The sequence below is a fragment of the Botryllus schlosseri genome, chromosome 3 (assembly GCF_051294905.1).
Source record: "Botryllus schlosseri isolate E-star chromosome 3, Bs_hap1, whole genome shotgun sequence".
Taxonomy (NCBI): domain Eukaryota; kingdom Metazoa; phylum Chordata; class Ascidiacea; order Stolidobranchia; family Styelidae; genus Botryllus; species Botryllus schlosseri.
This window is the reverse complement of record NC_137238.1, coordinates 36,612,447-36,624,935: the sequence shown is the minus strand read 5'-3', so window position 1 is coordinate 36,624,935 and position 12,489 is coordinate 36,612,447. Positions and strand designations below refer to the sequence as shown.

Genomic DNA, 12,489 nt, shown 5'->3' with positions numbered 1-12,489 from the left:
GTACCTAAACGAAGCTCTTTGACGGGATGAACCTTGGAAAATATCATCACCCGTAACGATTGGTAGAGAAAATGTATTTTATTCCACACAAGAACACGCCGTGAAAAGAAAATATGCATCAAACACATCAATAGGTACCCGAGAAACATGCAAATCAATGGAAATTCGTCATAAGGTCACAAAAGTTTCGTTAATTAAGGTTGAGTTTACGCGTCGCGCTACATACGGCTACCATGAGATCTTCGTTTAGCCTAGCGGAACGGTCATACCTAGAGCCTGATAATATCAAGTAATTATCACATTCTGAAAGAGATATCCGTACCGGCCATTAGAGTAACAACATGGTAGTTTGGGGAATTACAGAACTATAATCTAGACTGCTAAACTGGGATTATTCATCTATTACAGCTTACAGGCGATCAAGATGCAGCCAAATAAATGATTCGAAGTTTTGGAAATGCGCATCAAGCTAGATGCAGTATCATTTGAATATCGGTATAGGCTCAAGTCGATCAGGCTCTAGTCATGACGAGGGCCTCGAAATTATAGAAAACGAAATGGAACGAAAAATTTTCAACCGTAGTCTAGAGAGAGCAAATTTTCACTGTTCACAAAAATACTGTAAATATAATTTGTGCATTATTCAGATTCTCACTGTAGTGAAGGATGAAAATTGGGCAAACAGCACTTTCAGGTACTAAATTTCGCTTTGACTGTTCTCCGATGGGGGAAAATGAGCAAACACTAGAGATGAGCATGGATTTTGATCCGAAACACACAATTTTGATGATTTTGCCCAAATTTGGATCAGATGGGGATTCACGATTATTTAGAAGCTAGATATTGACTGGGACATTATGTACATCTAAACTTTTTGATCGAATTTTAGCCATCACAACTATGCACTTCGTCTTTTATACATATCGTTTACTTTTATATTTTATTGCCTTTTATGTACAGCGCCCTAGTGTAGTAATGACATATTGTTATATTCGGCGCTCTATAAATTATTATATTATTATTATTATCATCAGAGTAGGACTTGGATACCGACGCGATACAAGTTTAATTCTGATCATGAAATTGAAAATACCAAATTTGCTAATCTCTGGTAAATGCATCAATACTTACGGAGGCACATCCCTAGAGTGTACTGCAACGGGTCATGTTCCTGTGCACCACCGGTTTTGATTTCTCGGGATGGTACCACCAGACTTACGCAACTTGAAAATTTACGAATACTATAGCGTTCATTCTCAAAAGCATGACAAATGTCTGTACAGCAAGCTTGGCTTGTTTCGCACTACAAAATTGGATTCAAATTAGATTACTATCATTTTGGTGTGAGTACAATTATCTAGTTGTCCAATGGATAACTTATATATGACTCACTTTCACCATCAGAATGGACGCTAAATCTCAAGTTACTACCCGAAAATGCAGTCTAACCGGTTCGCACCCAACACTATTGTGAAAATCTGATAAATACGTCATTTTCAACCAAAGACCACCACGGATTTGGACTCGAGATTTGATAATTGGGGCCATACACGTACGATCGGGAACATTAGTTGAAAATATTACATCAGCCGTATTCAACCCGTGCATTAGGACAGTGTAAAAATTGTGCAAAATCATCATAGTTTCAAGCATCCGCTGAATCTGCGCTCTGCGGTTGCAAATCATCAATTTTTCCATCATTCGAAGCACAATCTTCAAAAGATTCGGGGCAATCTTCATCGTTTTCCTCCGGTTCAGACGTATTATCATCATCACCGTGCTCTGCTACTGTAGATACATAAAGGTCTTGACTAGAATCCTGTTCAACAGCCTCGGATATATCTACTGGGTCTTTGTCTTGAGATTCCAGCACAGTGGGTTCGATATTATCTGGTTTAATCGTAGATTTAGCTAGCTCGTGACGTTCAACCTGCAGAGCGCGGCACAATTCCGATAACTTCTGTACCTTGCCGTTCAAATGCGTGACCATTTCGTTTTTCATCCCTAACTGCGCCAACAGTCTCCCGTTCTCGCGATTCGCGTCTTGGCAGCATTTTTTCCAATATTCCGTCGCTTTTTCGAGGGTCTTCACGCTTTTTCCCATCCCGTCCATTTCCGAGCGAAAAGTGCTGAAAACCTGGTTGCTCTTATCCAGAGTCGATTGAAACATGTTCACTTTTTTTGAGTAAAAAGTAATCTGAGCTTTCAGCTCCTTTTCCTGGTTTTCGTACAGCTCTTTGGACTTGTCCATTTGCGAACGCAATTCTTTAATGACGTTCAACGCCGTGTCGCGTTCCTCCGCAGCCTCTTTAGCCTTTAACTCCAATATTTTTTCTTGCAAATCTCTCTGCTCCAAAACTTTTCGAACCATCTTTTCACGCGTAACACTTTCTTCCAGTAATTTCTCTATTTTATCGGACATTTCCCGGTTTTTTTCGTTCAAAACCTCGTTACGATCGGCGATAGCGTTGATTTTTCCCGAAATTTCATCGGTCGCCGTTTGAAATTTAGCGCTCACCAACTCTCTTTCTTTCGTGTGACTCATACTCAGGTGTAGAGACTCTTCTTTGAGCAGTTTATTCTGTTTGTTCAACTCGCGTGCCAAGCTTTCCATCCTAGATTTACCGAGGACTGCTTTGTTCAGTTCTTTTTGAACATGTTCCTTTTCTTTCCCCGAAACTAAAAGCTTTCTTTCGATACCCCTCATTCTTTTGTCTTTCGCCTTCTGTTGTTCGAGTAAATCCGCATATTTTTTACACAAAGCAGCCAGTTTTTCCTCGGGACTATGCAAGCTGTTTAAAGCCTGCATCATAAGGCTGATGTCACGGCCTAAGTTGACTTTACGCTTTGGCCTCTCCAGTTCTTCAGGTACAGGCGAAGCACTGCTTGATGATGTTTCTCTGGGAGTGCTCCCCTTAGTCGGTGTGTGGCAAGGGGCGTCGTCGATTTCCGCTAGTTCTAACGCAGGCATCGCTTGGTTTTGATCTTCTGCGGCGGGCTGTTCCGTCTCAGCGACGACACTCCCATTTTCCTTGTTAGAGTCGTCCATTGTAGGCGCGGGGTTCTCCATTAAAGTCTCAGACATGATTTAAAATACTAATCTGTGTTAATGGCAAAACAATAATGGGAGCTTTTCCAAATTTTCAAGATTACGATTACAATTATAGCTACAGTTTTTTGGAATTATATTAGACTTGGCATATCTGAATTTGCAGAAACTTGGAAATTGAATTCATTTCAGTACTAGCCTATAAATGAATACAACAAAAATCTATTTCAGTTTCCATCAAATCAGAAAATCTTCATCTTTTTTTAATTTCGATTATAAACACAATTATGGCTACACATTTTTTTCCAAATTAAACTACAATTAGAATTATAACTACAGAGTATTTTCCAAATTAGATTATAGCTACAGTTTTTTCCACATTACGTTAGAATAAAAATTATAACGACACATTATTTTATGAATTAGATTGGCATTAGAATTATAGCTACGCAGATTTTTACAAATAATATTAGAATTAGAATTGATAAATAAGCAAAAGCCCGGAAATTGAATTACATTTTGAATTAGAAAGAAATACATCAAAGATCACGTTCAGCTCGTAGGCTGTCAAATCACAGTTCATAAGAACGAGAATAACAAATGACTGTACAGCAAGCTTGGTTCGTTTCGCACTGCAGCGCTACTGTAGTATTTACAGTACAGGAAAGAATTAAAATGAGCGTGAAGAAACATTTCACTAATTAGATTATTCCTTTATTCGATTACCGGCATTTTGCACTAATTAGTCTAATGTGACAACAATCGAACTTGTTCAAGTCTGGTGAGGCCATTGTAAAATTAAGGTAAGATTGTTATAGGATTAGCATGGGTTTTTGAGTAAAGATAATGCACACTACTAACCCAAACCAATTACAAACACCATCTATATTTTGAGATGTTCATTGTTCATGCAGAAACCCGATTGGTCATAGTTTGTTGATGAAAAAAAGTACACTGCACGACCAAACCCACAAAATCGATTGTATATTTTCTACGCTGGAGTTTTTGTGTTCACTGTCCCGAGCCCCAGAGGCAATACTGATGGAATGTCAGTAACCTGACCCGTTGATTTATATCAATGATAGCTTTCGATCGAATCAGGTTCAATTCAAATTTTGCACTCAGGTTCTCAGTTATAAGATCATCAATTACCCACATTCCGTAAGCTATAAGACCTTGGTTAGGTTAATAGGTGCATCATACTCCGAGTATGAATTATGAAAGAGTAAATATAGCCATTACTTCGAATTGCAAAACGCGCCAGAGTGCAAGGAATGAATAGGCGACCAACGAAGTTAAAATCATCTAAGGATAGACTCATGCGAAGATTACGAATCACCAGTCGCTACTACTAATGTTTTAAGTCTACAACAAGAAGCAGAACACCACTACCGTACCCACTACCCGCAGATAAACGATACTAAATCGAATCGATGTTCGATAACAGCAAGCATGAACTGAACATTGAGCATTTTCAACGATTTGTCACGGATGAGCAGTTGTGTGTCCAATGTTCATAAAAGGACGAGTACTTGGTACACTATTCCCAGGGGATAGCTGTTGTGTTACGATTAATGAATTTGATGACTCCACCGTAAACTTGGACATCGACAATATGTTTTGTGGAATCGATTTCTGTCTTTTCTAATACCTCATCAACATTTCAATAATCGCCGATCGTCGGATCACTAGGTCGAGGTTGATGAATCCTCCTATCTGCTTATTACATCGCAATTCGCAATGTGTATTATCGCATTGTACATTGTGTGTGTCTTGCTCAGAGGAAAATATAGTCTGACGATTGTTACGATTATTATGATTCTTATAAACGTGGCTGTGGAATCAAAGTATACTATAGCTTCTACCCAATTTACATATTTTGAGAAAAGCTGAGAAAGTTTTCACTTTCTTTCGGCCATATTTTGGCGATGACTAACTTTGAAACAATTTCAAAAACATATAAAGGTGGCCAAGATACGACCAAAAACAAGAAAATTTTACAAAAACTTGATTTCCTAGCAATTCGAAAAATGGATCTTGAAATTTGTAAACATACGCTATTGTAGAGTGCAGGCTCTCTCTTTCTCTCTCTACTGCGGCACAATGAAAGATAGGAAGGTGTCGAAACGACTTGGAGTAGTTTTGAAAATCAGATACCCACCATGGCCGAGCCTAGGCGATGTAAAATGTACTGAGGCATTAGCACAGTTAGCACACCGAATGAAAAGTAAAGGAAGAGAATATAAAAGCACAGGTGACAAAAAGAGGTGGCATGTGTCGGAAGGCGAGTTCGATATGTCAGGTCGTGGTCCAGTAAACTGCTTCGATGCACTGCTTCGATGCATTTCCCTGTTTGCGTTCGCAAATCGGTATGGGAGTAAACGATCGTGCGCTTGAATGAATTTGGCGCTACGATTAAAAAAACTATCAACGAAGAACGTGCATTTGCTCATCCAATCAAGAAAGGAGACAATGTTTATCGGCGTGAGTGAGGCATGCGCGCCTCTAAATCAACATGTGCAGCAATCAGAGTTGGATCAATTGTAATTTGTAATTGTAATTGAATGTAATTAATACATTTTTCAATGTAATTGTAATGTAATTGTAATTGAAGCATTTTTATTTTGTGTAATTGTAATTGTAATTGTAATTTGACAAAAATTTTGCTCAATTACAATTTCAATTACATTAAATTGCTATTGAGACCTGACAAGCACAACATAAAATAATTGACTTATAATGCATTCTCTTTAAATGTCGACAAGGAATTTGATGGATCCATTCGCGGAAGCCCTTGACTGCGCCCTTGCAGGCGGAGTTTTTTTTATTTTTACCGCTATGCTGGCCTCGGCTGCCATTGTATACAATTATTAGATTACTAACCAACGGATGGATTCGCAACACGTGACTCACGATTGAATACGCCGAAAAGCGAACTGCTGAGCCGGCTAAAAGCAGCAGAATTGATAGTCCAATTGCTGGCGATCCAAGCGTCGAAATTTGATATGTATGGTCCTAACCGCACTGATTCCGCAATAAAAGTATATTTCCAGGCAATGGTACCATCCCAAAATAGTCGTGAAAGTCTGGGAATCGGCATTGTTCTGAACAATCGCTGGGCGTAATTGGTCATTGTTGTGGTCATGCTGCTGCGGCGCTCTCACTTTTCAGAACAGTCGGCCTTAAACGGTTATTTTGGAGCAGTTACATTGCCCTGACGAGATTTTAATTTTAATTTTCGGAATTAGTGCATCAATAGCTTACGAAAAAGACCAGATGCATCAAATTTGGATCGCCAGCTCTAGGACTACAAAGTTTGCTGCTTTTAGCCGGCTCTGCATTACGTTTGTCGGTGCATTCATCCGTGACTCACATCTTGCGCATCTATCCGTGGGTTGGCAATCTACAATACGATTTCAGATCACGATGCTGCATCGTTACTTCGTCTGGCTAACTAACCAGACCACTGGATATTATATAACGTCTTATCTGACAAAGCACGGTTTTGTTTTTACTCCTCATCCTAATTCCAACGTCCCTCGATAAAAATAATAATATTTCTTTAATTATATACTATATACGCAAATCCAACACGTGCATATAATTATTATAATACTTTTTTCAACGACATACTGCATACTGGAATAGTTCGAAAACGTTTTTTCTTTTTATTAATTAACGGGTATTTGCGCATCATGAATGAAACATGAATACTTGAATTGTTGTTAATTACGACGCTACGGTTGTCAAGGAGCACGGTTGAATTTATGATTATTTAATTACATGTTCAACAGCAGCAATTGTAATTGTAATTGTAATGTAATTGAAGCATGCAAGGAGTAATTGTAATTGTAATTGTAATGTAATTGAAGCATGCAAGGAGTAATTGTAATTGTAATTGTAATTTGATATTTTTAGCATGGAGTAATTGTAATTGTAATGTAATTGAAACATGCATGAAAGTAATTGTAATTGTAATTGTAATTGAACTGAAATAATGTAATTGATCCAACTCTGGCAGCAATGTTATGGTTATATCCTATGGCGTCGCATAGTCGTCTCAGTACTAGGTATATTGCCCATCTCACATAAGCAATCCCGTTCTGTGACATGCATGGTTTTCATTATTTTCCGAACAGCATTATTGGCCAATGGCCATAGGTGTTGTGCTGATTACGAATTTGAGGGTATAGCCTACCGACAGTAATACGGAGTAAGCGCGGCAAATCCAGCCTACCCAGGTTTGGCCCATGTGTATAAACAATCAAACACAGCTAGTTACTGGTTAGTTAGAAAAGGTGGTGCCAACGAGGCAACAATTCTCAATTTATAATAACGATTATCGAAAAAATATGTGAATTCAGCCATCAGAAAGCATAGCAACTTATGAAATACGTCATCATATAACCGGCTCCAGTGCCGGCTCCTGTTCCTCCTGAATTTTATGTAGAGCTCTGGCTCCGCTGAAAATGTACGGCTCCGGGGCTCCGGATCCTTGCTCCGGCTCCAAAGCCTTGGTTGCGAGCTACCATATTGTTTTATTTCGCGCAACAATCATCGCGAAAATTTCTGGTGCAACTCCCTATTGTTTTTGTCTTAACTATGGGCCTTATAATACGACAGAGGACACAATTCAATGTTATCTGAAATAGAGTTCTGTGGCTTCTCCAAAGCAAAACTATGATTTGCATACCACGATGCGGTCTAATTCTTACGTGTGGAAATTTGTACTGAACAGCATGAACCCAGCTCTCTGCAATGTCCGAAGGGCTTAGTTTCAGGCTTTTGACAGCCCATGAGAGCGTGTTTACGACTGCTTCTCACATCTACTTCCATACTTGTTTACTTGAGTAGATTTTAGCGTCGCTACTTCTACTTCTACATGAGACGCTTTCTTGACTACTTTGACCACCTCTGGCTGGAAAACGCAATTGTCGTCAGTGGAACTGTCCATCAAGAACTCGCTCAGGACGTTCGTCTCACCCAACACACCATTGTATGTTTTCATTGTATCGCAGTCTTACGGTGTTTTGCAACGGATGAAATTCTGTGGTGCCGCGGAAGCGTGCTGGGCTGCTGGCCCATAACCGAGAGATCGTTGGACATAAACCATCACTTGCCACAGGTAGCCTCGATGGCGCAGTAGGCAGCGCGTGAGTCTCATAATCTCAAGGTCGTGAGTTCGATCCTCACTCGAGGCATACTTTTGCGGGGTAGCCTTCTTGTTAGTCGCAGGCTTCTTTAAAGCCCTAGCGTCGAGAAATACAAACCGTTAGAAGATGCTGGCGCGCTAACAGTCTTTTTTCAGCAAACTTCCGAATCGTTTTCCTGATAAAAATGCGACTATGGCGATTTAGCATCGACTGTCAGAACGCTGACAGCTACAAACTTTATCGTTACGCATGCACGCGTCTTAATCACAGAGTTCTGTATTTATTTATGCATATTTTACCTCGTAAACAAGTCACTTACCAGTTACCACCTGTGCCGCTGTGCGTTCAACATGAAAACTGAAGCTAGTTGTTCGGTTCCATTCCGTGTATAATCTGTGAAATATTATACTGCCAGACAATTTGGCCTTGAAATCGATTCATTTTCATGGCCAACTATGCAGTTTTGCAGTAATACACTTTTTTTCGCGGCCTAACTTCGAGATCGTGAGTGAGATGAGTTTGACTATCGACGCCTGGAGCTATAATCATCGCATTGACAATGGTGCAATTTCGAAATTACATTCGCAATACTACTTTATACTTGACGTAATTTAATATGTTGAAGTAGACCGTCATAAGTCGTGTAAATAGAAAAAACAAGCTTGAGTGCTTATGAAGTTGTTATTGTTATGGAGAGACTTTTGGAGGTACGTTACTGCAGTATACAATTGAATTCTATTCGTATTGAGATGAATAAATACATATTCGGGTTTTTTTCAATATGAATATATTATTCAATTTTATCGTTATAAATTATATTTGCTCACTCTGAGAAATTTGTATTGTGTTACTGACTGACCAAGTGTGGCTGACTGCCACTGGCACTGGGCAACAGACTCAGATTCGTTAGCACATTGATGTGTCTTTATTATAGATTTGTTCGTGAAATAGTTGATGTCTGGCATGTAGATTTTAGAAGTATTTTAGTGTGGCTCATATCCTCACCTGTAAAAATGGGCACTTCTTCGATGGCAGTCAGAGATCGAAAAGTGTTCACCATGATCACCAATGAATGTTTTCCATGAACACGAATAAACATCTATAAACGTCAAAATTATTGTTTTTGCGTTTGGAGAGGGTTAGGGGGGATATTAGGGTTGCGGGACGGGGTTATTAGGGTTGTGGGAGGGGGGATATTAGGGTTGTGGGAGGGGGGTATTAGGGTTGCGGGAGGGGGATATTAGGGTTATGGGAATGGGATATTAGGGTTGCGGTAGGGAGGATATTAGGGTTAGGGTAGGGGGTATTAGGGTTGTGGGAGGGGGGATATTAGGGTTGCGGGAAAGGGATATTAGGGTGGCGGGAGGGGGGATATTAGGGTTGGGGTTAGGGGGGATGTTAGGGTTGCAGGAGGGAGGATATTAGGGTTAGGGTAGGGGATATTAGGGTTGGGGAGGGGGGGTATTAGGGTTAAGGAAAAGGGGGATATTAGGGTTGGGGGAAAGGGGGATTGGAGGTGGATTAGGTTCAAAGTTGGGGTTAGATTACCCCTAACCGGGGTTTAACCTATCTCCCTTTCCCCCAACCCTAATATACCCCTTCCCCAACCCTAATATTGGGATACCCTAACCCACCTGCAATCCCCTTTACCCCAACCCTAATAACCCCTTCCCCCAACCCTAATATCACCCTTCCCCAACCCTAATCTTGGGATACCCTAACCCCAACTTTGTCCCTAACCCACCTCCCCTCCCCCATCCCTAATATCCCCCGTCCCACAACCCTAATACCCCCCTCCCGCAACCCTAATACCCCCTAACCCCAACCCTAATATCCCCCTTCCCACAACCCTAATATCCCCCCTCCTGCAACCCTAATATCCCCCCAACCCCACCCTAATCTTGGGATACCCAAACCCCAAATTTGACCCTAACCCACCTCCAATCACCCTTTCCCCCACCCTAATATCCCCCTTCCCTAACATCCCCCAACCCTGATCTTGGGATACCTAACCCCAACTTTGACCCTAATCCACCTCCAATCTCCCTTTCCCCCAGCCCCCACCCTAATACCCCCCACCCCAACCCTAATATCCGTCTCTCCAAAGACACACAAAAACAATTTATTTTGACGTTTATAAATTTTTGTTCGTGTTCATGGAAAACATTCATTGGTGATCATGGTGAACATTTTCCGATCTCTGACTGCCATCGAAGAAGTGCCTAAAAATGAGTATGCTGAATTTAATAGCAATTTTAATTTTGTAATGATGGAACAGAATGAGTCGATTCTAGTACATTCACCGATATTCAAAAGATATGGTATCTAGCTGAAGGCGCATTTCCACCGCATCATAGCATTTATTTGAACAACTTAACAACAGCCATTGGCATGCTTGGATGTCAAATAAACCAGAAAGGCTGCATCTGGACACCTGCAACTATAAGAAATATATTAATATTACCAGTCTAGGTGTCTCAAATTACAATTTTATCGATGTAAAACACTACAAGATTGCAATAAACTGAAAAGGTAGGAATGAATCTAAATTAAATTGAAAGGAAGATCGTATATCAACAATTGTATCATTGATTAATGGCATGAATATTCGAACAACCGAGGCAAGGAGGTGAGAAGATTGTTGATGTACAATGTTCTTCAGGCGAAAATATCCAGGTTCATTTCATAATGAATATATTATTTAATTGTATATTGAGGTTAAAGATGTAAAGTTTTGATATTTATTTGACTCTGGCTCTGCAATTTCCCAGTGTTATAATGAATTATCTGTTGCTATTCGCTGTGTTAGTAAACACACTTTCCCGAAATGCAGCTTTGGGTGAGAGCGAGTCAAAATACAATGACATACGATGCCTGTGCCAATGCAAAGAGTTTTCAAGGGGTGAGATCGACATACCCTTGAAAGTCTACACGACTAATCTCACAAAGGAGTCCTGCTTGTGTGAGATTCAGCTGTGCCACGTTAATTTTACGTACAAAACAATCATGGACCAATACTGCTTAGGATGCGACTGCAGCTATGAAGTCAGAAGCATTCGAACCATGGAGGTTGTGGTGTTGATTTACATCACGATTATTTTACTGCTTTTCGCGTATATGCTGTTCATGTGGATTGCGGAAATAGTAAATCGGTCAAGAAAACCATCGGCGCAAGCTGAAACTCAGCAATTAATGTCCGAACAGCCCTCTACGTCGACAAACACCAATGAGGAATTTGCAATGCGTAACCGGCATTCAAGTTCGGGATCAATTGGACAAAGGCTGACCACAGCACAGTCGCAATGGAAGCGTCAAGTCAAAAGTCAGCGAGACAAAGTCTTCAGTTCAAGGGATATATTGCAATGATTGTTTCCGGAGTTGTGATGTTTGATATTGGATTAATCCTACCTCTGTGAAATGCAGCAATATTGGGAAATAGTCATAAGGCGTCAGTAACGAAGATCTTCAAGTATATTTTGCCGACTTACGCTATATATCAAGTGGTTAAGACTTGAGATTACTTTTTTGTTTTGAAGCTAAACCAGGCCTAGAATACTTTAATGGAAATTACTTCTTCCAGTTGTACTTGAGTATAAATTTAAAGAGCTTCTTGGAGGTACAGAACTTCAATATACAATTGAATAGTATATTCATTTTGAAATGAACCCAAATATTTTTGGCTGACACTCGTCACGGATAATCGTCAGCAACTAGTAGAGAATTGGAAGGAACATTGTATATCAACAATCGTATCTCGAAAGATGATGTCACCAGCGTGAAATGAGATCTCAAATAAGTGAGCATTCAATGTACTATTTTAAGATGGTACATGAACTCCTTTCGTTGACAAAGCTTGGGCTAATGTATTTTGATTAAGGTCAATGTTCTTTCCAATTCTCTACTAGTTGCTGACAATTAACCCTGACGAGTGTTAGCTGAAAATATTTGGGTTCATTTCAATATGAATATACTATTCAAGAGTATAAATTTATGATTCTAATCATACAAAAGCGAGAGTGTAAAATTGGGTTTACCATATTTTTAGATCCAAAAAAGTGGACACTTTTGAAAAAAAATTTATAAGGTATAATTCCGGAGGAAGAAATTGGTGATTTTGGGCATTTTTTTCGATAAAAGTGTTGGGTTGACTAAAAAAAGAGTTATTTTCCGACCCTGCTCTCGAAATACCCTATAATACATGGGTTGACTAAAAAAAATGTAAATTTTCCGATCTCTGGAAATATCCATCGGGGCGTATTTTTCGTATTTTTTTGTAGCGAACCCTGA

At 39.8% G+C, this 12,489-nt stretch overlaps 3 protein-coding genes and 1 non-coding gene across 4 annotated transcripts in view; 2 read left to right on the top strand and 2 right to left on the bottom strand.

The window, feature by feature from the left end:
- Window positions 1-927: 927 nt before the first annotated feature.
- Window positions 928-3,123, bottom strand: LOC145436465 (beta-taxilin-like). Its single transcript, XM_080313816.1, has one exon. It carries the CDS (start codon window positions 3,083-3,085, stop codon window positions 1,646-1,648), a length of 1,440 nt encoding a protein of 479 aa, XP_080169942.1. The 5' UTR covers window positions 3,086-3,123; the 3' UTR covers window positions 928-1,645.
- A 5,054-nt stretch (window positions 3,124-8,177) lies between these two features.
- Window positions 8,178-8,250, top strand: Trnam-cau (transfer RNA methionine (anticodon CAU)). Its single transcript has one exon. It is a non-coding gene; the product is annotated as a tRNA-Met (tRNA).
- Window positions 8,251-10,944: 2,694 nt separating this feature from the next.
- On the top strand, window positions 10,945-12,482 carry LOC145436462 (proton-transporting V-type ATPase complex assembly regulator TMEM9-like). The gene has a single exon (XM_080313814.1). The coding sequence runs from the start codon at window positions 10,981-10,983 to the stop codon at window positions 11,566-11,568; it is 588 nt and encodes a 195-aa protein (XP_080169940.1). The 5' UTR covers window positions 10,945-10,980; the 3' UTR covers window positions 11,569-12,482.
- Window positions 11,838-12,489, bottom strand: part of LOC145436463 (putative mitochondrial import inner membrane translocase subunit Tim8 A-B) — a 246,314-nt gene continuing 245,662 nt past the window's right edge. Inside the window, exon 3 of the transcript XR_013914315.1 lies at window positions 11,838-11,882. The gene's annotated coding sequence lies outside the window, so the exon portion shown is untranslated. The remainder of the gene's footprint in view (window positions 11,883-12,489) is intronic.

Excerpts from the sequence above, each read along its gene's own strand:
- LOC145436462 (XM_080313814.1), top strand. The coding sequence starts at position 10,981 with ATGAATTATCTGTTGCTATTCGCTGTGTTAGTAAACACACTTTCCCGA.
- LOC145436465 (XM_080313816.1), bottom strand. The coding sequence starts at position 3,085 with ATGTCTGAGACTTTAATGGAGAACCCCGCGCCTACAATGGACGACTCT.